General features: G+C 43.9%; 1 protein-coding gene and 1 pseudogene across 3 annotated transcripts in view; both read left to right on the forward strand.

The window, feature by feature from the left end:
• Positions 1 to 2,374: 2,374 nt before the first annotated feature.
• LOC311045662 lies at positions 2,375 to 4,071 on the forward strand (annotated as a pseudogene). The gene has a single exon. The product of its transcript is annotated as an uncharacterized misc_RNA (transcript).
• An 11,419-nt stretch (positions 4,072 to 15,490) lies between these two features.
• Positions 15,491 to 27,233, forward strand: part of LOC311045729 (receptor-type tyrosine-protein phosphatase mu) — a 227,676-nt gene continuing 215,933 nt past the window's right edge. For both annotated transcript variants that reach the window (XM_084057748.1, XM_084057749.1), the window contains exon 1: positions 15,491 to 15,818. In XM_084057748.1, coding sequence (XP_083913874.1) covers positions 15,737 to 15,818 — 82 coding nt within the window. In that variant the 5' untranslated portion in view covers positions 15,491 to 15,736. The remainder of the gene's footprint in view (positions 15,819 to 27,233) is intronic.

Consider the following 27,233-nt stretch of genomic DNA (forward strand, 5'->3'; position numbering starts at 1 on the left):
GTGAGCTTGTACAGTAGATCGGCTATATATATATACATACATATTTATATAAATATATATAAATACATATTTATACAAATAAAACATTTTTTTTTTTTTTTTTTTTACTTTTCTATTGGAAATTTGTATCCCACCATTTTGGTACCCCAAAATAAGCGCGCCAGAGCCCCGTGCGCGGCTAGCGCGGCGGCCGGACCTCTAGTTTTTAGCGGCGCTAGCCGCTCGATACCTTTAGGTATATACCTTTAGGTATAGAGCGGATATTAGCCCTCTATACCTGGCTTTTGCGTCAACGTTCTGATTGGTCAGGCTCGCCAAGGTTCTGATTGGTCAGGTCCGTCAACGTTCTGATTGGTCAGGCCCGTCGAGGTTCTGATTGGTCAGGTCCGTCAACGTTCTGATTGGTCAGGCCCGTCGAGGTTCTGATTGGTCAGGTCCGTCAACGTTCTGATTGGTCAGGCCCGTCAAGGTTCTGATTGGTCAGGCCCGTCAAGGTTCTGATTGGTCAGGCCCGTCAAGGTTCTGATTTGTCAGGCAAGTCAGAACCTTTACGGGTTCTGCCGCTCTATACCTGACCTAAAGGTATAGAGCGGATCCTGCTCTATACCTGACTTTGTCCGTGTTCACCGTCAACGTTCTGATTGGTCAGACCCGTCAACGTTCTGATTGGTCAGACCCGTCAACGTTCTGATTGGTCAGACCCGTCAATGTTCTGATCGGTCAGACCCGTCAACAAAGTGATTGGTCAAGCTTCACGTGACACATGGCTATAAACACATTATAAACACATATCGATGACAAAATGTATCAAAGGCGCCGCTACCTTCACACAGGGTGTGATTTTTATATAGTCGGTGTGAACTCTGCCATCCACTTGACTCTTGTGACTATAATTTTTATAGTTATTTAAGGAGTAGTTCACCCAAAAAATGTAAGCCTTGAAGTCTCAAAGAGTGTCCTACTGAGTCTCCTACTGACTGATGACCCGGTCATCAAATGGGATAGAAACAAAGAAATCTCCACGAATTCAAGGCTTCATGGGGTGTGTACTTGATAGAAAATAAGTATTTTTTGGGGTGAACTACTCCTTTAAGAGGGGCTCCAAGGAAAAAGAGGTTGGGAGCCACTGCTCTGAGCCTCTATAACCCTGGTCAGATTTGGGGGGGAAAAGGCTGTCTAAAGGAAAATGGTCCATAGCTCAGAGATGTACTCTGATTTACTCTCTGCCTTTAGTGGATAAGAGATACAAATTGAGAAACCATTCTGGAGAGAATGCCTGCAAGAGTGAAGAATCGGGAATTCCTAATGTTTTTCGTTGCTTTTACCCTTTTAAAACCCCACTTCATTCTTGTCAAGGTGATTGTCACGGGTTAAAAACAGCTCTCCCTCGATAGGGGTTGAAAGAGGTGTGTGAATGGCAGTGGTGTTTTCTAGAAACACACTGGCTGTGTCCCACGTCCTGTTGCACTTGACACTAAGCCGGTGCATGTCTGCGGCTAACAGTTTCGCTAATACCTCCATGAACAGTTTCTTTTTCGAGCGCTGATTCAATGTTTTCATAGCTGACAGCCTGGTGTCAATTTAAGTTGAGACGAAGAGAGCACACAGACACAGACAGACACACCATAGCCTCATATACAAGTCTTAATATGTGAATCATTTTAAATAATCATTAAACATGATACACTTGCAAAGGATAGCAAGTGTAACTTATGACAAGTCCTCATTTTAATGCCTGACACGTATCACTATGTAACTGTGTGTGTGTGTGTTTGCAACCTTGCATATGTGAGATACCTCTGTCTGTGTGTGTGTGTGTGTGTGTGTGTGTGTGTGTGTGTGTGTGTGTGTGTGTGTGTGTGTGTGTGTGTGTGTGTGTGTGTGTGTGTGTGTGCGTGCGTGCGTGCGTGCGTGCGTGCGTGCGTGCGTGCGTGCGTGCGTGCGCACGAGAGAGAGAGAGAGAGAGAGAGAGAGAGAGATCATGGCAGTGACTTCACTTGATTGACCTCTTCCAGGAGCCAATCCCCAGCGCTCTCTTTATGGAGAAGCCTGATTTATACTTTGTCGCATGACAGTGAATACCGTAAATACCAGACCTGCAAGCTCACAACGCGGTGCGTCCGCAACACACTGTGAGCTTGTAGGTTTGCTATTTTTGACGCGCAACACCGTCGTGGGGGCTTCAAGAGATGTCCCATGCTAAGTGACAGCACCAGCTGGGGAATGAAATTCAATAAGGCAGACAGTTGTTCTATGTGCTGCCCTGTTACAGCATGCTGGAACACTGTTGGAACACACAGTGCACATTCAACTCTGCTCCGGCCAAAACCCATCCAGGACTCTTGCCATAAGCGCTACCATCCAATCTGAAGATACGACAGCAACGCCAGGCAGCTCCAGATGCCACCCTGACAGTCACACTGAACATGCCATCGCTGGGTCGTTCAGGAACACCGGGCAACAATCAGCAGCCATTATTGTTAGCAAAGCTTTGTGCTTCACCAGTGTCGGAGATTCGCATGAACCTGTGCTGACGACGCGGCTTGTCACTCTGAAAATAAAGAGCCATCGACGCAGGTAAGGAGTACCATGGGCGGGAAGCATTCCCGAGGTTTCAACCGAGAGGAACTGAACGATGGGAGTGATACTAATAAGAGAAAGAGCATATGGAGGACCGAGCTCCCCGACGTGTCCTCGGCGGCCGAGAAATTCCGCAAAAATGCCTCCATGCACTTAGGTTTCTGCACCCTCAGTCTGGCCCAGCGGGGGCTAGACGAGATCCCCGCTGAGCTGTGGGAGCTCCGGGAGATACAGAAACTCAACTTGTCCCTGAACTGCCTGGGCAGCGTCCCGCCCACCGTGGGCGCCCTAGACAACCTGGTGATCCTCAACATCTGGGGAAACAACCTGTCCTGCCTGCCCCCGGAGATCGGCCTCCTGAAGAAGCTACGCGTGCTCTTCGCCTACCGTAACCGTCTGAGCGAGGTGCCCGAAGAGCTGGAAATGCACCCGGCTGGAGGTGCTCAGCCTGGCCAACAACCAGATCACCAGCCTCCCCGGAAGCTTATCGTCCATGACCAAACTGACCAAGCTCAACCTCAGCCATAACCGCATAGAGCACATCCCCACCTGCATCTACAACATGAAGGGCCTGGTGTTTTTACACTTGGCCTGCAACCGTCTGGAGGTCATCGCGGACCAGATCCAGGACCTGGTCAACCTGAAGATCCTCATCGTGGAGGGGAACAGCCTCCACAGCCTTCCCAAGACCCTGTGCTTCCTGGAATCTCTAGAACTCCTTAACGTGGACTTCAACGACCTGCAGAATGTGCCGGTGGAGATGTACCTGCTGAGCAGACTGGGGAAGCTGGCCTGTCACCCCATGGACAAAGGTCTCCATATCATTCACAACCCCCTGATGAAGCCCATCCAGGAGGTGCTCCAAGGAGGTCTCTGTGCCCTCTATAACTACCTCAAGCCCTCGTGAGGCGCCCCCTCTGTGTGTGTGTGTGTGTGTGTGTGTGTGTGTGTGTGTGTGTGTGTGTGTGTGTGTTGTGTGTGTGTGTGTGTGTGTGTGTGTGTGTGTGTGTGTGTGTGTGTGTGTGTGTGTGTGTGTGTGTGTGCGTGTGTGTGCGTGCGCAAGTGTATACAGTATGCGCTTGTGTGCTAAATGAGTATGGGGACATGCAAGGGTACATGTATATTTATACGCAGTAAAGTTACATATAGGCCTACAGAGAGTGTGTGTGTGTGTGTGTGTGTGTGTGTGTGTGTGTGTGTGTGTGTGTGTGTGTGTGTGTGTGTGTGTGTGTGTGTGTGTGTGTGTGGTAAAAGTGATGTCAAATCAATTTGTCTGTGGGCTGTGAATCCTCTGTTGCTCTCAAGACAATACTGTACAGATTAATGTTATTCCTACAAATAGGAGTTCATTCGTTATTTTTCTTTGGATAATGGACGAGAGTTCTATTCCCAAAAAAAGCAATATCTCTCAAAAGTGGAATATTCAGGTGTGGTAACGGGGTTGCATAAGACTTAACCTGCCATTCTTTTAAAAGAGTCACAGTTTGTTTAATTATGGGCTATTCATTACTTTTTGGTGTCTCTTTCTTTTAAGTATGTATGTAAAAAAGGTTAAAAACAAAACATCTGGAAGCCCAAAGATGCAATCACATGGTATATGTATCGCACGTGCCTTATCAACACCCGTTAAGAGGGTTCAACATTGTGTCTGAAATGTTCCATTCAATATTTATATTTATATATCATTATAACATTTACAACAAGTCTATGGGAGTGTTTGTCTCTCTCAATAGCTCTGGCCCAAAGCAAACTGGTTTCCGGTTTCAGCGAGTGGTTACTTAGCATATTGAAAACGTAGCTTGCATTGATGGTTATTAAAAACAAAAAGATAAGTGTGAGGTGCCTGTGCCAAGTCCATTCGTTAATCCACAGCAAGGTCGTTAGGGCAACTCACAAATTCACAGGTCTAGATTTGGAGGCTGACTATTGCCCAGTTGACCCAGTCTGGCACCCGTGGCAGCGCAAGAATGGGCCGTGTGGCATATGTGGGGCGAGTTCAGTCACAGCTTACCACTTTCAGACACAGCTAGGTCACGAGGATCAGGCCTAGTGGAAAGTCAGTGGAAAGAACAAGAGGGTGGGGGGGGGGGGGATTTAAAGATCCGTAACAAAACAGGGGCCTAATCTGTGATTAAATGTTCCACTCCATTATAATAGCCCGCTGCAGGTCAGCAGCATGCTCCTCTTGGAAATGACTGACAATTAGTCAAAAGATCGCTCATTTGCAACTGAGAACTTTTAATGAGGCCAAACAATAGCTATAGCCACGGTACATGTTTTGCAGACCTTGGTTTTCTCTCCGCCACCACCAGTCATTTTGAAAGATAACCTTCATTATATTCCAAAAAAGCTGTTTGGCTGGTAAAAAAAACAGTGAGGAATTCTTGAAACATTGATGAATAGTTCTTGGCCGTAGCGCGTTGTAACCATGCCAACTGGAACCTCACATCACTCAGTGCTGATTTCGCAGTTCAATAGTTTAATTATGGTACCTAAAGTATGCTGTTGACCCAAATATACCAAAAGCAGAGCTTAGTGGGGAATTCATTAACCACTTTTAACCTGGCGTCCCTATTTTTGGGCATGTTTTTAAAAAAAAAAGAAAAAATCACAAATGTTCAAATAACAAAATAAGTGGTTAACCCATTAAGACCTGGAACGCATCTGTGTCACTTAAGATTTGTCTGGCTATTCAAAAATAGCAGATATACAAGCTCATAGCGCGGCACCGAGTTCCGCGCTATGAGCTTGTAGATCTGCTATTTTTTTTAAATATTGATTTTTTTTTTCTTCAAAAAACTGTTTTAGTTTTCAAAAAACTGATTTAGAAAACAATTTTAAGAATCGCCTCCCTTAATGGGTTGTTAAGCCAGCATTTCCAGAGGGCTCCAGGAAATTCCCAGCCAAATGATGAGTTTAATGTCACTTCACTTGAAATTATAAATGCTTTTACTATCGTAACAATACAGTAGGTTTCAGCGTTGTTCAATGTACAGTGTGAGACATTTAAACGAGAACGGTTCCGAGGACAGGATAATTTGAAATAGTGTGTGGTACATGGTCAAATGCAAGTCAATTTGGTGGTCTCTGGCATAAAAAAAGTTTTAAGTATGCATATAAAAAAAACTTTAGTTAGTGCCTGCGAGCAAGATGGTTAACCGCAAACGGCTCCCCTGGCCAACAACAGAGGAAAGTGGTCGTGCCAGGCAGGCAGCTTCCATCCAGGTGTGACTCTGGTTAATTACATGAATGTTAATCAGGGCCGTATGGAAAAAGAGTAGCCCTACACCGTAAAAATCCTCAGTATTCATTTATCCATGTGTAGTTCGGAACGAAATGGAGCCCTGCGGGTCTGTAACTCAGAGAGTGTACAAATGGATCCAAACGGGTCCGTTTAGTTCCATTTGTACACTCACAGAGTAAAATTAACACACAGGATTTAACGATTTAAGCACGTTCAGGTACGGAAGCACACTTTTGGAACCAGTCGCACCTGGTTCTCTTTATGGCATCAGGATCATACTGGGAGAGGTGCAAGGGCCTGATGGTAGGAGATGTTGAAGTCTTATACTTCAGTGTACTGTCTGTTCACTGAGACATTTCAAGTGAAAAAGAATATTTTATTTTTGAGTCAGCGTGATGGTTGTACGATGATGTTTAAATTAGGCAAAGTGCAATAAAATAAGCTGGTTTCCAACATCACTGAGATTAATAATTGTGTTCGCAATAATTTTCTCTCCACTTCATGATTCTAGTTTTTAACTAGCTATACTCTTTTTACTTTTTACTTTAAGTCTTTTACTTAATGTTTTTCTTTTACGTGTACTTGTGTATTAAATGATTTTACCCTGCTTGTTCTCTCTGTGAAGTGTCATTGAGTGGTCTACGTTGAAAACCCCTATGTTTTAATATATTAAACTACTAAAAATGTACACCAAACTGCCAAAGTTACAGATGAAGGCAAGGCAAGGCAAGGCAAGGCAAATTTACGCATTTCACAAGCACATTTCAACAACAAGGCAAGTGCTTTACACAAAACATTGGGCATAAGACACATTATAAAAGTACATTTGAATACAATTAAAACAGTTATTATAGTTCAGAATAGAAAAAAAGAATAAGTTATTAAACAGAACATTAGAGAATAAAATTACAAAGGAGAATCAAAAACCTCAGTAAAAGGCTAAATCTCAAAGAACATGATACAGATGTGACAGAATACACACTGTGAAATGAGAATCACCTGATAAACATTATCCAGCGGCCTCTATTCCATGCAACCACACAACAATCATATACACAATGTCAATGTACCATATTAGACTAAGCAATGATAGGACATGAAGTAATCACACACATTGTGAGAGTCACATAGAAAGGGCACTAAAACGACCTCTGTTGGTAAGTTTCTGTTACTTCACCCATTACACACTCATCTCATCTCTGAGTCTCTATCTCTCTATTTCTCCCACACACACACACACACACACACACACACACACACACACACACACACACACACACACACACACACACACACACACACACACACACACACACACACACACACACACACACCACACACCACACATTAACTGCCACTGAATAATTTTACGCCCCAAATAGTGGTCATGACATGTGGTGTCAAATAAAAACACTAAAAATATTGCAGCGCTATAAGTCTGTTGACCTGAATTCAGTGCCTAGGTAGGTGTTACAAGGAAGCACAACAGTATTAATACAATAACTGTGTCCCTTCATGTCTCATATTGTCGCTGTCGGGGGGTGGAAACCTTGTATGTCCAAAAAGAAAAATGGAAAGAATAACCTGTGTTCCAGTGGATCTAATTTAGTTAGTTATAGCCAAAATAGCAGATCTACAAGCTCACAATACGGCATTCATTTACGAAAAAAAGGAAAGTTGAAATATGGAGATACAAGGTTTCTACGTGACAGCGACGGTATTTAGTATTAAATAATCATACTGCTACTCAGAAAAATAACAACCTGACATCAAATCACACACAAGGTGAAGTGAAGTGCTAAATTAAAACGACACAATGTTCAAACATCAACATGGTGTTTGGAGACCAATTAAGAAAAGACCTTTTGTGTACAGGCAGGGAAAAACAAAACAAAAAAACAACAACATTTTAACCACTATGACAATTAATTAAAAGCAATATTTCTCTGCTAAGCAATCAACCTGATTGCAATGAACAGTGCTCGCCTCGCTCAAGTGGTGGTGTACAATACACATGGGGTGGGCATTGGCTTAATGCTGACAGGATACTGTGGGATGATGTGGAAGTTATTCGTTGATGTTTTTTGTCATTACGTTTCCTGTGGGCACTTCGATTGTTTAAGTAACTTTGCTTATGAGGTTCCGGACAGGAGGCAACCGGCCGAAAATCAAAACTAAAGGTGTTTTCCCCGCCAGAGTACCAAAACAATCGAATCAATCCTATATCGAGCCTTGACAACCAAGGCATTGGATAATCTCACAAAGGAATGAAATGACAAAATCATTGTTGTTTGGCAGGAGGAGACGTTTAATAAAGTCTTTTTTTGGAGTGCAGCCTATATTTGTGATTTATCTACCCACTCGCTGAGATGACTGGCACTTATTGACAGCGTGATGCCATACCGCTTATGCCAAAACTACAATGTGTTATTTTGCTCATCTTCCCAACAACATGTGATGCATTTTGTGCTATCCCCGAGGGAGGAAATATAGAACAAGGACATATTTGCGAAAGCCCAGTGGGTTCCACTGCCGGTGTGGGCAGCAGGCTCTCTCCACGTCAATACAAACTTTTCCAATGGTTGAGTCACTGCATGAGGATATGGATCAGTCACTAGTCCATGGATAAAAAGTAATTCTCATTTTTTTATCCTGTCCTGGCGTCAATTTTGCAATAAAGCCCCCAATCAGGGTAATGAAATTGTTCTTTTCTCTGCCAGGCCGAAGGCCGGGCTGGAGATTATCTTTTCGCCCCAGTGTGTCTGTGCATGAGTCCGGAGCTAATCTCGCAGAATACTAGACCAGCCCCTACATTTCTTGTGCATGCTGCCAGTAGGCCAATAGGCCATGGAAGTCACTCTACCCCGATTATTTTGAATCTACCTACCTCAGGGTGAGGATGCTACGATTCTAATTGGGAGTGACAAGGATTGACAGGATCAGAAATGACTACTGTACATTAGCCCAGGTTAGAAGGTTTGGGGATAAAACAAGAGAAGTGAGGTTGAGATGGTTTGGACATAATATGCAGAGGAGGGATGATGAGGGGTACATTGGGAGAAGGATGTTGAAGATGGAGCTGCCAGGCAACGGGAGAAGAGTTAGGCCAAGGAGGAGATTTATGGATGCGGTGAGAGAGGACATGCAGGTGGCTGGAGTGACCGAGGAAGAAGACGCAGGGCACAGAAGCAGATGGAAACAGATGATCCGCTATGGCGACCCCAATGGAAATGAGCCAAAACAAGAAGAAGAAGGTGGCGCTATACCAGCCCTCTTTACGTTTTGGCCTATAACTCTATCAGCCTAACCTGGTTTTGTCTTGCAGTCACACACAAGTTAAACTGAGATTTTGCACATGGATGCATGTGGTCAGTGTTTACACTGCCAGCTGACCTAAACTGTACTTTACTTATGTAATACATATGCTTTCATGTTTCACATGCAAAGTCTTTATGCATGAGCACATGCACATGCACATGCACATGCACATGCACATGCACATGCACATGCACATGCACATGCACAGGCACACACGCACACGCACACGCACACGCACATGCACACACTGAGACAATCAACTCCTCTCTCTGAGCCTGTATGTGTGTGTTTGTGTCAGTGAGGAACGGGTGCGAGTGTAAACCATGATGCTATCCCTCGATCCATCCATCCGTCCATCCAATTAGAGAGCATCACATTTTCACCAATTCCCATGACAGCTGTCCTCAGAGTGCATTCCTGCCAACATAACTGCTATGGCTGAGACAATGACTAAACACCGCACACAGTCTGATATGCGAGGTTTTTACGACCCTGGGACCGCTCTGCCCACGTGTGGGTGTGTGTGCACTTTAAAAACAATCTGGAGCCTTATCCTTGACAACAGGAGGTCACTTTAAGGCTAAAAGTAGACCTGTGTCAATCTCCCTGCATTTTAATTAGGGACGTAAAACTGCTGCTATGAGTGAAACCGCAGTGTGAGTGTTTATGCACGCTACAACAATAAGGCGGCCGACTTTGGCTGACTTTGACATAAGTTTGTGTTTGCTGCCCCTGCATTTGATATATTGTTGCAGAGAACATCCTGGCAATGTTTGCACTTTCAACACACACATATTTGCATAATAGAAGAAGATTACTTTATTGTCAATGTACACAAGGTAATTGAAATGTGTCTTTTCACACATCCCTTAGTTACAGATACACACATTATGCATTTCAGGACTTTAAGCTCCATTTCAAAAACAGTAAAAACTAGACGCGTCGCAATTGGCAATTGCAAAGTGTGGTTGCGCCGACGCCGGTCGGGACTCGAGTAATACGCTGGGAGGAATACCGTCGGAGACTGCGCCAATTACATTGTCACGTCACTCCTGAGATCGCTTGCGTTTCATTTTGAAGGGACTGACTCCCCCAAAAATCATGTTTTTGCATCAAACGGTGACATTTTGCGCATTCGTGGCGCCCCCTATGGGTCAAAGTGGAAATGCTTTTGTGGAGTCGTTGAGTAAATCACCCTCGACATGTGATTTAAATTTGGGATCGATTGGACGTTTCGTTCGTGATTTTTGACATTTTTGGTAAAACGGGTCCCTCCCACTAACTTTGGAAACAATTTACGGAAGAACGGTAAGGACTATGAAAATGCCGTTTGGATATGTTTACCGCATGGGCCCAGAGATCATGTGTACCGATTTCTGTGACATTTGGACAAAATATGTTGGAGGAGGAGCTAAAAGTGTGGTTTGAAGAAAATTCAAAATGGCGGAAAATCTATCCAGACGGAAATGGGCGTGGCCTATATGGGGAGTTGCGTCGTGACCCAAGGAATCCAGGGGAAAATAAATTTTGATTTTACGACCTACGGTTCAAGAGCTATAGGCCAAAACGTAAAGTGGGCTGTTATAGCGCCACCATGTGGCCGACTGGTGTGATTATTTTTTAAATAATTTAGCAATAAACTATTAACCTCCCCTCCAAGTCTTGTAACTGTAGCCCTTACGGTTTCCGAGAAAGAAATACTTGAATGGGAGTTTTTGCAATTCCCATGAAAGTGAATGGGGAAATTTAATGCACTAATAAATCAATATCAAAAAATCTATCCATACGCAAATGGGCGTGGCCTATATGGGGAGTTGCGTAATGACCCAAGGAATCTAGGGAAAAATAAATTTTGATTTTACGACCTACGGTTCAAGAGTTATAGGCCAAAAGGTAAAGTGGGCTCTTATAGCGCCACCATGAGGCCGAATGGTGTAATATTTGTTTAAATAATTTGGCAATAAACTATGAACCTCCCCTCAAAGTCTGGTAACTGTAGCTCTTACGGTTTCTGAGAAAAAAATACTTGAATTTTAGTGTTTTCACTTTTCCATTGAAGTGGATGGGGAAATTTAATGCACTAATAAATCAATATCAATTAAACTATGCAACCAATCTCTTAGCCTTATGCAAGTGCACGATTCCCGGTCAGACCGGTCATTTTGACATATAGCACTAAATTGGGAAAAATAAACTGTGGGAGGAGTAGCGGCCCGAAGTATTGTTTATCTATAAATAAATAAACAAAGTATAAGGAGTACTATTAGTCTGGTTGCCCTGTTAGGGCAACCACACTAAATAGCAGATCTACAAGCTCACACCACGTTGCGATGAGGCGCGCTGTTAGCTTGTAGATTTTCCCTTATTTCTTTTGTGTGGTGGTTTAGTACCTTTGCCTTGCTCAAGTGCACTTAGGCAGAGATGGTGAGCACGGTAGATAATACCAGCCACCCTCCAGTCAAAGGAATACAGCCTCCTGTCAGTGATTGAAGCAGCGACCTGTTGGGCACTGTGGCCGGCCTCTTTACCTCTCCATCCAGGCTCCCCAACAACGAGCCAAGGGTTCATTATTGATTCATCAAAACTGGAAAAGTGTTTGAAGATGGCATGCTATTTTGCCTCGTGAAATAATGAGGTCCTTTTGAATGTCAACCCTGGTTGGCTTTAATGAGATCACTGCATGCATCAACCCAGAGAGGAAACACAAAGGTTTGTGAGACATTTGAATAAACTAAATGTAAAAAAAGAGAAGCTGGCTGTATTTTAGGCATTATATACCCTGAGTGAAAGGCTGTGGGTTTAATCCCAACTACTGCCAAGTGTGATGCAGAAGTATGTTTGAGCAAGGCATCAAACTAGAGCCCGACCAATATGTCGGTTTGGCCGATATACAGGCCATTATTTGACTTTTCTGATGACGTCGTTACGTGCAATTATTGCAGCCAATGTGTCCCGAACTTAAAAAAAATAAAATAGCAGATCTTCAAGCTCACAGTGCGTCAAAATGTGACATCATGTGAGCTTGTGGATCGGCTGTTTTTGAAAAAAATGTAATAGGTCTCAAGTGTTTAAATAAAATCAAGTTCAGTTTATGTGCTTATTTTTTTATCTATAAAAAGTGATTTGTGTTAATTTTTATTTGTTTGCTTATAACGTTCTCAAAAAGGAACTTTGATCAAATCAAACATTTTCAAATCGATTATAACATGTTGCACTTTTTGGACTCTCCAAAATCGGTTTCGTATCGGACACTAAAATTGCCTCGTCGGGGCTCTGCATCAAATCCTTTGTTCTGGATAACAGTGTCAGCGAAGTAAGTGCAAGTTCACATGGTTCTGTCTCAACAACGTGACTCCTTCAGTGCGCTTCTGTACTTAAGACGTGTCCTTTTTAAGTTAGACCCTGAAGTACCTCCTCACTGTGTCAGTGTCTGGAAAGGGTGTCAAAATATCTGAAATATAGATGAAAATATGGCACTCTCAAAAAGCATTGCTTGGCTTGATGTATGGTGGCTGAATAAGTCATGGCATCAAGAAGAAAGGCTGTCTGGGTGTCAACCAACAGTGTGATGTCCAGTGTCCTGTGTGCTTTTGTTGTTTCTTATGGTTTTTGTAACGAAGGATACGACGCCCAGCATGAAAGCATCTAATTTGGGCACAATGCCAGCGTGACGTCACAGCATGACGTCACATCTTTAGTTATATGTCAGCCTTTCCTATAGAGAATAGAAGAATAGAAGACTAAGTATTCTCAGATAGACCCATGGAAGAATACATGCATACAATTCAAAGGGCTGCATACATTCAGCCCTTTGAATGCATACATTCTCAACCAGACCTGCCAACCCTTCTGTTCTCACCAGGAGACTCCTGTTATTTGATCTCCTGGACGTCTCCTGTTCTTCCGTTTCTCCCGTTCTTATCCTGTTTTGGGGGATTCCACCCTTTTTGTGTGGCCCCTCACTGATATGCAGCCACGGCCATTCATGTTAATTTGCTAGTTCCTTGAGTTTTTGATATGCAAATCACAATGGCAGTATTTGATTGTTCTTTTTGTTGGAAGGTGTGAGTGGGCGCTCTCTCTCTCTCTCTCTCTCTCTCTCTCTCTCTCTCTCTAAAAGTGTCAAACTCCCCAAATCCACAAGAATACTGGAAATTGTCTTCTCCGTGCCATCAGCGCCCATACCCTAGGTGGGGTTGGCGAAAGGGCCCTGTGGAGTTTGCATGTTCTCCCCGTGTCTCTCAGGGTAGTTAATACCCTCACAAAAACATGTAGTAATCCTGGTCACCATAACGCCTCTGCCTTCCAACTGGTTGGAATAACGTGTTCCTTCCACGCGCCAGGGAAACTCCCCCCTGTCAGGTGACAAGAAAGTCAGTTGGCTCTCATGCATTGAAGGAGGCATGAGCTCGGCCCTGGCCTCCCTGATGAGGGGAGTGTAGTGCCCAGGATCACTTAGAAAATTGGCACCGGGTGAAAAATAAGGGTTACAAAATCGTGGGATAAAAAAAATAAAAAATCAAGAATACTGGAAATCACATCTACTCTGTTAAAAGATTCCTGGGGGGGAATCTCAACTGGTTTAAAAGAATAGATACATACATTCTCAAGTTGAATCGGACGAATAACCCTATTGAATAGACAACAGAGTCACAGCAGTTCCTATTGAATAGACTATAACTCCTATAACATACACCCTCACATCTGTACTAGAAGAAACATAGGGCTACCTCGACCTTCCACTGTAGGTTCAAGAAGGCCTATACTCTAGCCCTCCGGAGCAACACAGCTCAGTTCAACTTCTACTTGCCTACTTCCAAAGATCTTGGTCAACATTACAGAGACCTACCACTGTCATCGGAGGTTAAGTGACACGCTCGCTCCCCAATAGCGTCCTGAGTGATAACTAATAACAATATATTATCGTAAGGACTGATATCTTGTGCGACACAATATCCTTTCCTACAGTTTTTATGTTTGTTCTTTTGTTTTAATTGTGACCTGCTAAAGCCAAGGGACTGGCAGATCAAAATGAGCTAACCGTCAAGGACCCCCCAGAACCCACTCTTTTCTCTTCTCTTTTCTGTTATTGTAAGGGAGGATTTACAGTGTTAAAGATAATTCCGTTTTGTTTTAATTGTGACCTGCAAAAGCCAAGGGACTGGCAGATGAAAATGAGCTTTAAGCTTAGCTAACTCTAGTACAGAACATCAAATAATAACAATTATCTTTAACACTGTAAATCTTCCCTTGCACTAACAGAAAAGAAAAGAGAAGAGAGTGGGTTCTGGGGGGGTCCTTGACAGGGTTACATGTCATTGTTCTGACATGTCATTGTTCCGACATTACTAACCCTATCCCTAAGCCTAACCATAACCGCACGCGGAAGCCACATAGTTGGAATGGCGGGATGTTGAAATGGAAATTCGAAAAACCCTTTAACCCTATTTTACCTTTCAAAAATAGCCAATCTACAAGCTCACACAATGCGTCATAATGCAACAGGTTGGGAGCTTGTAGATCTGCTATTTTTTTGAAAGATTGAGAAATCTAGAAAAAGTGTGAAATGATTTAGAAAAAAACAACGGAAATCTTCTATTATGGGGGCCCCTGGCACAAAATCCTTTCTAATGGGGGTCCACACTCCACCGACCAAATACATGTCCGAATTTGGGGGTCCTTAGATTAGAATGAATCAACCAAGCAATACAACAAACACACTACGTGTACCTATCAACGGGTCTTTCTCTTAACATAATTTATTAGATCAGTCTTTTTTTTTACTTTTTGTGTTTGGCCGTGGACTGGCCATGGATCTGTAAATAATGTGTGCCAGGGAAAATAGCCAGTTTACAAGATCGGCTATATTCAAATAGACAATGTACATATAGGGTTAAACTGGTTAAACAAAACGTTTATGCTATATTCACACATTTTGACCCCCTGGACAGTTGGAACCCCCTCAAGGACCCCTCATCACTTTGAGGAGAACCATTGTGTTAGAGATTCACCAAACTCATCAGCTCATTAAACAAACTCCCAACAGCTCTGGAAGGCAGGAGGGGGAGAAGGAGAAGGAGAAGGAGGGGGCCCCTGGGGGGCCGTCTCTCGGCTCGTGCCAGCCAGCCACGCACACCCTCGATGCTCGCGCGCTCCCTCTACCGGTTGAGACGGGGGACCGGCGCGCACGCCCCGTGCGCATCCACGCTCGCTCCCCGCTCTCTCTCTCTGGCGGCGTGGAGAGGAGAGCTGGAGTAGTGGAGAGGAGAGACCACTCAGACAGTGTCTCCATCAGCTCTACAAATACAACTAACTCTCACATTCCCCCTCCGAGAAACATTGTGGAAGTCCAAAACGGCAGTGTTGTTTTTGGAGAGTCAGATGTCCGTGTGTGTGAGCGCCCTCCTCACGCCCCACCGCCATAGACGCACGAATTTGGGGCAGGGTGCACGGCACGGCACAGAGGTAGAGAATTGAACTTGTGCACAAGAAGAAGAGGAGGAAGAGTTTTAGTGCCAGTTGACCCCCTTGGCGCGGGCTTTATGCATGGTGGGGGGTTAACCACCTTAACGACGCTTTGGAGATCACATCGACATGATGGATAAAGTTATCAATTGCCTGTTCGCTGCGATGACCCTGATGCTGCTGTCCGTCCGCGGCGCGGAACTTTATAAAGGTAAGAATCAACCCGTTCATGTGTTTCTTTTGCATTTGCGTGCGACGCACAGTAATAATAATGTCTTAATGTGAATGAACACGCACGCCGTGCGTGTTCATTCACATTAAGACGTTATTATTACCTCCACACCTCAGTCATTCATCGATAGTTTCTAACAGAAAACTATCCTCTCCCGGACTGTCAGTCTGCGCGCCACGGCTCTCGGCTGGATCGTTACAGCCGTGACGCACGGTCCGTGGTGCGGGTTGGACATTGATTTCGCCTCCGTGCGTAACTTTTTTAATATCTCCATTAAGTTGCTGTCTGTTGTGATTCATTATCGTTCACCCTGAAGGGGTTGACTTTGAACAGAAGTGTCGAGGAGGGCTGTTTGTTGTAGACTAGGATACTACTGCTGTCTCAGTGCCTGTAGACCTAGATATAATCACAGCTGGTCATAGTTTAACCCTGATTGAACTTTAATTGTACGCTGTTGTCGGACTAACGTATTGCACCCGTTGTACACGTGTGTGGACATAATGTAATGTGTGGACATTATGTAGCCCATAGTTCAACATTTATTTACAGAACTTCCATTATTATAGCCTACAATGCAGAGCGCAGCAGAGCTACCCGTCTGTTCTTTTCAGCTCAAAAGGGTTTGATGTGGTGTAGCCTGCTCGTCGTTTATAGAGCATTTTAGAGTATTTTAGAGTTTATACTGCTGCATTGTTTACTGTTGGCTATTTCAAAGTGACCTATATGGCAATGAAATAATAGACCGTGCCTGTGTACATGTTGTTGAGTGGTCAGCCTGTATGAGGTCCCTTGCTTTGTAATGAAATGTAGGATAAGTTGTTTGACTGCTTACTTTTAACTGACACCTTGCATTTGCATGCGCGACACAGTTTTGCTAAGTGACTTGCGGTCATATTATATTAAAAGGATGTGTGTGTGTGAATTCTGTGTTCCTCATTACTCTGAGATGATGTAGTGGGCTATTGTGAAATGTGATTCAGTAATTGATTTCATGTTAGTGTGACTGATGTATAGCCTATAGTTGCAAACTTTCCTTATTGCATCGCATTGTTGTTACACTAATTAGTCATATTGATAGACTTGATGAAGATAGACTTTGAGAGGGGGAAAAAAAAGCCCATTTAGTTTTAAGCAGAGTTGAAATTATGCACTTAATTGTAATCTAGACAAGAGTAGACTGTAGCAAATCTATGTTGTAACGACCAACTATCAATAAGATGTATTGATGATTTATGTTAGTTTTTAATAGGGGGTCATTTTAGTGGTCTGGTCAACATGGCTCTCTCTTTGTGTAAGGAGGAGGGACACATTGGTAAGCTATGTGTTAATCAATATCTGTGCACTGAGTGAATGCTGAACCTTAGAGTGATGGATGTTAATATGTCAGCAATATTATTAATCTTGTGAACAACTGTTCACACGAGATGATATCCGTTGGCCGGGGCCAACAAGTTCTTTTTCCAACATGTTACTTTAGACACTTGTGCACGAGCTGTGAGTGTGCGCGAGGCTAAGTTATGCTGTGTGACATTCAGTTGTAGGATGCTGTGGATTCCTTGGATGGCAGCCGCAATTCTCAGAGAGCCTCTAGGGGGCAGCATGGCACACACATATTGTGACGTCCATATCAAGTGTAGTAGAACAGCCCCAAGTCAAATGCATGGGGATGCGGTGCAGAAACGGTCTCTGTGGTGTAATTTATTCAACCTTTATTTACCCGGGCTGGTAGTGTTGATATCCAGAGTTCAACTTTCAAGGGAGATGATCTGATCCACACAATAGCAACAGCAGCACACCTAGTTACACACAAGTAAACAACACAAAAACAACTCGCATTATTGAGAACAGGTTTCACCAAGTCATGCAGTGAGGTATCAACAGCCAGGAGGCAGTTTTAGTGATTCAGAAACCTCTTTACCCCAAATACTAAAAAAAGAAGAAGAAAAAAAAGAATTCCCACAACATTTTTGTGTGAGGTTTATTGGTCTTGCCCAGTGGCAACCCATAGGATTGGGAGATTTATTGGAGCGGTCTGCGCTGCAGCCTCCAGTGGTACCCAGGCTATCGATAAATGTGGTCCTAATTGCATGACTGTGGGTGTAAATATGTAAACCAGGGAGAAATCAATTGAATGTGTTTTAGCCTCTCCGGCTGGGTGATGGATTAGCTCCACATGGGTGAAGTAGAGGTGGAGGCTAAAACAGGACAATGGTGCAGGGACAGGAGGGCTGGAGTTTATTATACAGAGTTATGTGATACAGCATAACTCATAATCACATCAGGGAGGGTAACCAGAGTAGGCACTGCAAAATCATGACTGTTAATTTAACTAGCAAAGTGCGCTCCTTGGAGCGCAATTCTCCACCAGGCCTATAGTACCCAGGGTCCGCAAACTTTGGAATCGGACAACTCTGACTGATTCAATTTGATCACGTGACTCCAGAGATAATTTGTATACAGATTTGTTGGAGATGTAGCAAAAAGTGTGTGTGTGATCAGCGATCGGCGTGCAACATTTTAACAGCGATCGGTCCAGCAGTGCTGGAGATTAGCTGCTCACAGACACACACATAAGCACACACAGGACGGATGGACGGATGGACGGACGGACAGGAGTAAAAACATAGTCTCTGGCCATCTTCCGTCTGGCCTGGCGGAGTCAATTAACACTTTTACTGTGTATTAATGCAACTTGGCACTGACTGACTTTGAAACCTTAAGTGAGTCATAAGCAATCTATATGTTGTCTTTCTTTTCTAAAGATTGCGCATGGTAATATTTTGCCCTTTTTCTTTTATTATATCTGACAGGCACTGAGAGGTATAGCAGACACAGGAGTGAGGGCTCAGGTGGGGCCCCTATGGGGCTCAGAGACAGGGTTTCTTATCATCGCCATGCCTTTTAACTTCAACCACAAAACATAACAACATAACATAACCTATTTCATGGACAAGGAGGCCTATACACCGACATATTAATCCACAATGACAGGGTCGAGATGAAATAGTCTTATTTTTTTTCCACCCGCGATGCCTCCGAGTTCAGAACCAGAGGAAGGAGAAAAACCCCAACAAAAGAACAACACTATAAATCACGGGGGTGGTTGTGTCGTGTGCTTGTTGTGTTTTCCCGCGTTATGAGGACAGCTTTTTTTTTTCTCCGGCACGACTGGCCTTTGATATCAATACTCTGTCTTTTTGACCGAACACATTAAATTCCTGGGAGCCGCCGCGCTTTGTTATGTGTACCATCTTCTCCACCGGCCATAAAACCTGCCTTGTTTTCTGATAGGGGTTAGCGCTGCGTTGAGAATAATGCCTGTGCCGCCGCTGCGGAGCGTTGCTGCTGTACTTTGTCAACACAGAGTGACTGCCGCCGATAGTGTCCTGGTTGACCGATCCTGATTGCCATCCGCATGCCGTCTGACTAGGGGTAAAAACAACGCTGTCGTCTGCCCCGGGAAGATAAACAGCTCTTTATTTGAAGTCTGGCAATAATTGAGATAGTTTTTCACTCATGAAATGTTTTTCCTATTTCTTTATGGGTTTTTTCTTTCCTCTTCTCCAGCTGACTCAGACATAATAGAGACTTTTCCTGAAAGGTGTCGTGAAGGGTGGCGCATTGCTTTGTGTGAGCCAGTGGAGAATGAAATTAAATATGCATGTGATTTCTTTTTTTCCTCTTTTGTGCTTAAACCGCATTGGGAAAAGCTCCCTGGTGATTGATGATAACGCGTGGCAGAAGTTGAGGTTTACTACAAAGCTCCCAAGTTCTTTCGCTGATATACTAATGAAGGAAAGCCATGGATTTACTGTACCTCAAACATTGTGTCTTCTCGTGTACAGCATGTCACTTACTGTGGATTGCTCCGTTCATGCAGGAGAATCGTCTTGGATTTTGATGTTGTGATGTTTCTCTGACATTGAGCGATATGACATCACTCTGTCTGTGAAGTCAATTCACTCTCTGATATCTGATCTGCTCTCTAGTAACTGGTAATTTTAGTACTGGGTGGGTAGGCCTCATGCAGCCACTGCAGCCTGGGGTTGAGCCAGTATCGGCAGTCACCGGCCGCATTGGTGCCTCCTCAATTAACCACTTTTAACCACTTAGACCCCCTATACTTAGTGAAACGGACCTGAGTTGCACTGCACAAACTCTCAACGTGTCGCAACAGATCTGCTATTTTCAGTGAACTTTCCCCTCCAGAATAGAATGTTAGGGTTCAAGTCGTTAAAGGTCTAGTGAAATGAAATATATGTTTTTCACAAATTTAGAGCATATCTGTGGTCATCATATGGACATACCTAATGATAGATGCAAAATAAAATAAAAAAAAACATTTTGCATATTTATATCGAAAGTCCCTAAACAGCCAATCTTAATTACTTTCTGTAAATGAAAACGTACTGCGTTATGACATAGATACTACACTTTCATGAATATAAATGAATCTTGATTTAGTTCAGCTGTGTGATTCCCATAGCTGCAAGTTCCTCCAAACACAGCTGATCTTAATTGCAAAACTACTCTGTTTTGAATCTCATTCAAGATGACGTCCAGACGGTGTATTACTCATTGTAAACTTAATCAGCGCGCTGAAATATGTGTCAGAAAACATTTTAGGTTAGAAATAAGCAACTTGGTAACAAACATTCTGCACATGGGCCATGTCTCTATCCCTTGGCCAGCCTGCGCCTGCAGGTTACAGACAATAACACTGCGCACCACTTGAGTGAGGTTCTACCGCGCCATAGCCTGAAGGGATGGGATGGAACCTTCTGATTGGTCGCGAGGCCATTTCAGACTGAAACTTCAAAATGACTGAAAATGCCATTGCACTGGACCTTTAACCTATTTTGGCCATGTCCTTACAGACAAAAAATGTAAAACAAGTTACAAAAGAAATTCTAAGAATGTCAAAAGAGCAGATGGACAAGCCTGTGAGCTATTCGTCTTACGGCTAAGTGTACAGGGCTTAAGTGGCTAAATGAAGGGACTGGCATCTGCATAGCATAGAATGCATTGATTCTCAGAGTGGAGAATCAATGTCCCCAAGGAGGTACCAGGGGGTCCCCAGCTAAATTAGTTAATATAGCGTCACAATCATTTTAACCACTTTAACCATATTTTATACTTTGGCTATTCAAAAATAGCAGATATACAAGCTTGTAGATCTGCTATTTTTGAAAAATCCCTGGCACTAAAAATATTTGAGATGGGGGGGTCCGCAGCCAAATAGATATCATTTTGGGGGTCCTTGACATGAAAAAGTTTGAGAACCATTGGCATAGAGCATAGTGTGAAGTTGAACACAAAGAAGAAAACCTGAGTTTGACTTTGCGGCAGACAGTCTGGTTGGGTGATTCATTCACACATATATACTCGCTCCAGGACTGAATGCAGGCGGCGTGACATCGATGACATGGACACCGTTTGTGAATCAAACTTAAGGCAACCAGCGCGGTACATGCTATTTATGTCGGTATACCCTACACACACACACACACCACTCTGTCTACAAATAGGACACATTTCCTGTTTACATCATGGTCAGGTCACTGTGGAACAGACAGTACGATGATGACATGCCTTCCAGAAACTAAAAACACCCTGACAGCGTCATGGAGTCTATCACCTAGGAGCAGTGGCGGACAGTAACAAAGTACATTACATTTACTTGAGTTCTATACTTTTGAGCTATACCTGAGTATTTGTATTTCTGAATACTCATGACCTTTACACCACATTTCAAAGACAAATATTGTGCTTTTGACTACACTTTGATTGTGTATATATATAAGTATTTTTAGTACTCCAATACTTTAACTCAAGTTCAAAGTTGAATGAGCAGCTTTCACTTGTAGTTGAGTAATATTTGCTTATAGCTTATCTGTCCAGAGGTTTATGGTCTGACTTTTACACCACATTTCAAAGACAAATATTGTGCTGTTGACTACACTTTGTTTGTGCAATTCTTGCTTGTAGACTGGCTACTTTCACTATTATTGATATTGTTTGAAAATCTCTGGAATTTTTTTGAATTTGTTTGGAAAATGTCAACATTTTAATACAGCAATGCATTCATGTTAAAAACAAAATGTACTTTCGACTTTTTATAATTAAGTATTTTTAGTACTCCAATACTTTAACTCAAGTTCAAAGTTGAATGAGCAATTTCACTTGTAGTTGAGTAATATTTGCTTATAGCTTATCTGTCCAGAGGTTTGTGGACTGTCTGTCTGACTTTTACACCACATTTCAAAGACAAATATTGTGCTTTTGACTACACTTTGTTTGTGCAATTCTTGCTTGTAGACCAGCTACTTTCACTATTATTGATATCGTTTGAACATCTCTGGAAAATCTTTGAATTTGTTTGGAAAATGTCAACATTTTAATACAGCAATGCATTGACGTTAAAAACAAAATGTACTTTCGACTTTTGATAATTAAGTATTTTTAGTACTGCAAGTTCAAAAGTTGAATGAGCAACTTTCACTTGTAGTTGAGTAATATTTGACCAGGAGTATGTATGAACAGTATACTTTGACTCAAGTACTGGGTTTGAGTATAGGCTACTTTGTTCACCACTGCCTAGGAGATTCTGTTTATTACAAATGTCCCCAGTCTATACATTACAAATGTCCCCAGTCTATTCATTACAACGCAAGAGGAACAAGTAATTGTGTGACCTGTGTCTCCTGTATGGCTCATCATCTTTCCCTCCACATTCAGTCGTTAACCGTTGATTGGCGAGTGGGCTTTATTTACATTCTTGAGAGGCAGATAATAGTTGCGAAGTTAATTCTCGAAGCGGCTGATATGTGGCGATGTTATCGGGGAGCCGTGCAGCGGAATGGTAATTGGCCTTGAGATGTGACTGTGTGAGGGATTGGTGGACAAACAGAGCTGCTCTAATTACACACAGTTCCTTCTTCAAATGAAGAGGATAAAAGCTAATGAATCGCACGCGGGCCAGCACAGGGCCTGCCTAATGAAGAGAGAGAGAGAGAGAGAGAGAGAGAGAGAGAGAGAGAGAGAGAGAGAGAGAGAGAGAGAGAGAGAGAGAGAGAGAGAGAGAGAGAGAGAGAGAGAGAGAGAGAGAGAGAGAGAGAGAGAGAGAGAGAGAGAGAGAGAGAGAGAGAGAGAGAGAGAGAGAGAGAGAGAGAGAGAGTGAAAGACAGAGAGGGGAGTGTTTGTGTGAGTGAAGAGAAGAAGGGGGAAAGAGGAGAAAGAGTGAGGAAGAGAGAGAGAGAGAGAGAGAGAGAGAGAGAGAGAGAGAGAGAGAGACAGAGAGAGAGAGGGAGAGGGAGAGAGAGAGGGGGACAGTGAGGAGGAAGAGCGAGCGATGGCCATGCACGAGCAGTTCTCTCATCTCATCACCATTAAAAAAAAGAAACTTAGAAAAACCACAACTTGTTATGCAGCGGATCATGTTTACAGAACAAGTATGCATTCATTGTAGGTGTCTGCTGTGAGTCCAGGCTGCACTCGGGAAGCATTTTCACTAATTAATGCTCTAAGGGTCTCAAATCTCCAATTGTTATTAACAAATGATGAGCGGGAGGAGGGGTGAAGTGAAAGAAAAGGGTTGAGATCAGGTCCTTTTATAGCACTTTCAAGCTGGCCTTTTCAAAAAGAATCTTATCGTGGATCTCGGGATCCACACGGGAACAGCGTGGCTCCGATGTGGGTCAATGTGAGCAGCCTGTGACGTCAGTCATGATGTCAGTCGTCTATGGACCCCATTGACTTACAATATATAATACACTTAAATATTTCAAAAAGTATAAAACATAGTTTAATTTTCTGCCTACTGGAAGTGTGCACAAGACATTTGGCGCTGATCGGTCCAGAGGTTTGTGAGACACTCAGACACACACACACACACACACACACACACACACACACACACACACACACACACACACACACACACACACACACACACACACACACACACACACACACACACACACACACACACACACACACACACACACACACACACACACACACAGACAAACCGACCGTCTTATAGACAGTTAGACTCCTGCAGAGCCATACTTTAAAAAATGAAATAAAATAAAATAAAAATATTTATAAAGAAGTAGCAGGGCCCGGACGGCTGGCGTAGCGGTCCGGGCACCTAGGCTCCAATTTAGCCTGACAGCGTGTCGCGGGTTCGATTCCCATACCCGACGACCTTTACTGCATGTCTCTCCCATATCTCTCGCTCCCCGTTTCCTGTCTGTCTCTACTGAAAACTATAAATAAAGCCCAAAAAAGCCCCCAAAAATATATATATAAAAAAAAGAAAAGAAGTAGCCGATCTACAAGCTCACAACATGTCGTATGGCGGAACGTTGTGAGCTTGTAGGTGTGCTATCGCCATCACAGACAACATTGGAACCGGCTGTTTTTGTTCCATTTCATTTTATAGCCCGCTATAAAGCTGTAGTTGATGTTGATCTCGGCGGTGCACTCGCACGTCTTCACCACGGCTCAGGTGAGCGCAGCCTTGACTCAAAACTTGAAGTATAGGCTAATTCCAGAGCTGTCAAAGAAGCCGCCGCTTTGCCAAAGTCACGTACTTTGAAATGTGTCTGTCTGTCTGTCTGAGCCATGGAGGCTAAGTTCCTTCTGCAATGACTTGACGCAGAATCATGAATTCTTGCAAAAGAGCTGCCTGCGTACAGTTAGTCTGGGAGGGTTAGCGTCGGAGCTTGGACAGCAGGGGCGCGGCCACTGCGTTGTGATTCAAATCAACAGCCAATGAAGAAAAGGGGGCGGGATCCACATGCAGTGGGTGATGCATCTAAATAGGATCGACGGGAAGCAATTTCCCCTTGAGAAATTTCGGCCGCCATTGTTGTGTACTGCTGTTTGCCTCTCGTCGGACTTTTTAGACGAGTTGCACAGCTCTCAGACCGGTAAGAGGCGTGTCCGCTCAGATTCAGAGCGTGACGTACATCCCGCCCACAAATACCAGGGCTGTGGCCCAGAAGTTCCTCGCCAGAGCTGGCGAAAACTTCTGGGAACTCAGATTAGCGTACAGTATACAAGCCATGTGGGTTCTCAAAGTGGGGTCTGGAACGCAAGGGGTCCGTCCGTGAGGGGCTTTCCTGCAGAATGAGGAACAGTTTAAACACTTTTTTTTAGGCTGTTTTTGAACGGTGTTAACACATCTTTTATCAAACTTCGACAAAGCTTCTCTTATGGCACATGTTTTCAAATGGCGGTCCCGCGGACTAATACATTTGCGGGTCCTTGACATGAAAACCACTGCAGTAAGCTATTCAACACGGTGTATCTGGCAGTATAACAAATGTGCTTGCGTGTGTGTGTGTGTGTGTGCGCGTGTGCCGTGTGTGCCGTGTGTGGGTGTGCTGGGGGGGTCGGGGGGTGGCAGGCAGTGTCACTGTTTCAACCTTGTGCCCTGCTATTCATTAGGATTCTGTCACCGGCACAGCCACTTGGCAGGTGTGTATTGTATGTTCCTCCCCCTGTCGTCCGTTACACCCCCCCCCCCCCCCCCCCCCCACCACCACGCCCCCCCCCACCCTGTGAGTATATAACCAGGGGCGATATTCTCCATTACTGTCAGTCTGGATCTGTCGCCGTCACATTAGCGTGCGTCAGCCAGTCATTAATGCATTAGGCGGCTGTTCTGAGCGCCAGTTATTTGCATTAGTCTCTGACTGTCTGTTCACACATGTTCTGTTTGCCCTTGCGCTAAAAGCCAGGCCTATTGACCATTTAAGTGTTTGGTAATGAAGCCATCCCAGTGGACAAATTAGGCCAAAAAACTTACTGTAGAATGATTTTATTTAGTTGCATGTGGGGGGTGAATAAAGGGGCTTTCATAGCCAGCGGACATGACTATTATGAAATAAAGCAACGCACACAGTTGAAAATAAAACAGTTCATGATTGTTATGATGCAGAATGCATATGATGATGATGATGGTGATGGTGATGATGATGAATAGTATGACTATGAATATTAATGATATTCATCATGACGGTATGTTAATGATGGTTGGCAGTGATTCATATTATTCGTTTCATTATCATGTCAGTAATACCATTACTGTTGTGTGTTATTATCATCAGTGTGTGTTTTTAACATTTGCATCATCGTTTCTCCAGAGGCATCCCTGCTACCGTATGATCTCACCATTAACAGCGGAGTGCATTGTTAAGCTCCCCTCCACACACACACATATACACACACACACACACAAACACATACACGCGCGCACACACACACACATCACCTCCCCGCCAAATGGTTCCTCTCAATACTCCATCCCCAAAGCAGCAGAATGCACCTGATTATAGCCTTATCGGTCACACTCCGCCGCCGATTTGGAGGGTTGTTATCTGTTTGCAGTGGAGCCTCCTCGGGGAGAAGCACACGGCTGATAAGAGACTGTTGTTCTGTAAACAGCCCTCCCTGACCTGCCCGAGGCAGGGCTCCGGCTCCCTTTCAAATGGGGGGGGGCTCTTTTTTTGTACGGGTGCCCCCCCCCCCCCCCACCTCAACCCCCATCTAACCACCCACCCCCCCCAAAAGCCTCCGCGTGACTAATTCCCCTGAGGCGGAAGGTTTAATGGCATTACTGTACACGCTGCGCGCCGTGGAGGGTGGTCACATTGGGAGCGAGCTGTCGGGGGCCCCGAGGTGTACCCGACCCCCCCCCCTTCCTCCTCCTCCTCCTCAGTGCCTTCAGAAGAGGAAGGAGGAGGAGGAGGTTGGTGATGGGAGAGAGGGAGGAAGAGGAGGTAGGGTAAAAGGAAGCTAGAGAAAGGATGCGCTGTATTCTCCCCTCGCGCAACATTCCTGAACACACACCGGGATGATGATGTGAATGAAAGCCTTTATGTGACTAACCCGAGGTAGCCTGTGGGAAAACAGAGATACCTTCTGTCACAATGATGCCTTGAACTGTGTTTTCACTCACTTTTCAGAACCACGTCATGAAACCTAGCCTCTCTATTCTGGGTATAATAGGCAAACATTAAAGGGATAGTTCACCCTCAAAATTACTTTTCATCGATTAGTCACCCCATGGAGACTTATATTCACAGATATGTTCGTTTTTTTTGTCGCATTCCTAAGCCAATCATTTGATGACCGGCAGCGGTTTAACGCGTCTCAGGATGTTGTGAACTTGTAGATCTGCTCTTTTTGCCGAATGTTCTTCCAGAATAGCTGAATGCTAGGGTTCAAGTTGTTAATTCTACCAGTCTAGGCCATTAGCCAGTAGCCATTGTGAAATCAACATTATAGGATGTTCAATTTGTGTACAATTTCAACCTCGTCAACCTGAGAAGGTTGGTCTCTGCATGATTGTACGCAATCAAGACAATTAGAGATTTGATGATT

Source organism: Gymnoscopelus microlampas, assembly GCF_963454915.1.
Source record: "Gymnoscopelus microlampas genome assembly, chromosome: 5".
In the NCBI taxonomy this organism is placed as follows: Eukaryota; Metazoa; Chordata; class Actinopteri; order Myctophiformes; family Myctophidae; genus Gymnoscopelus; species Gymnoscopelus microlampas.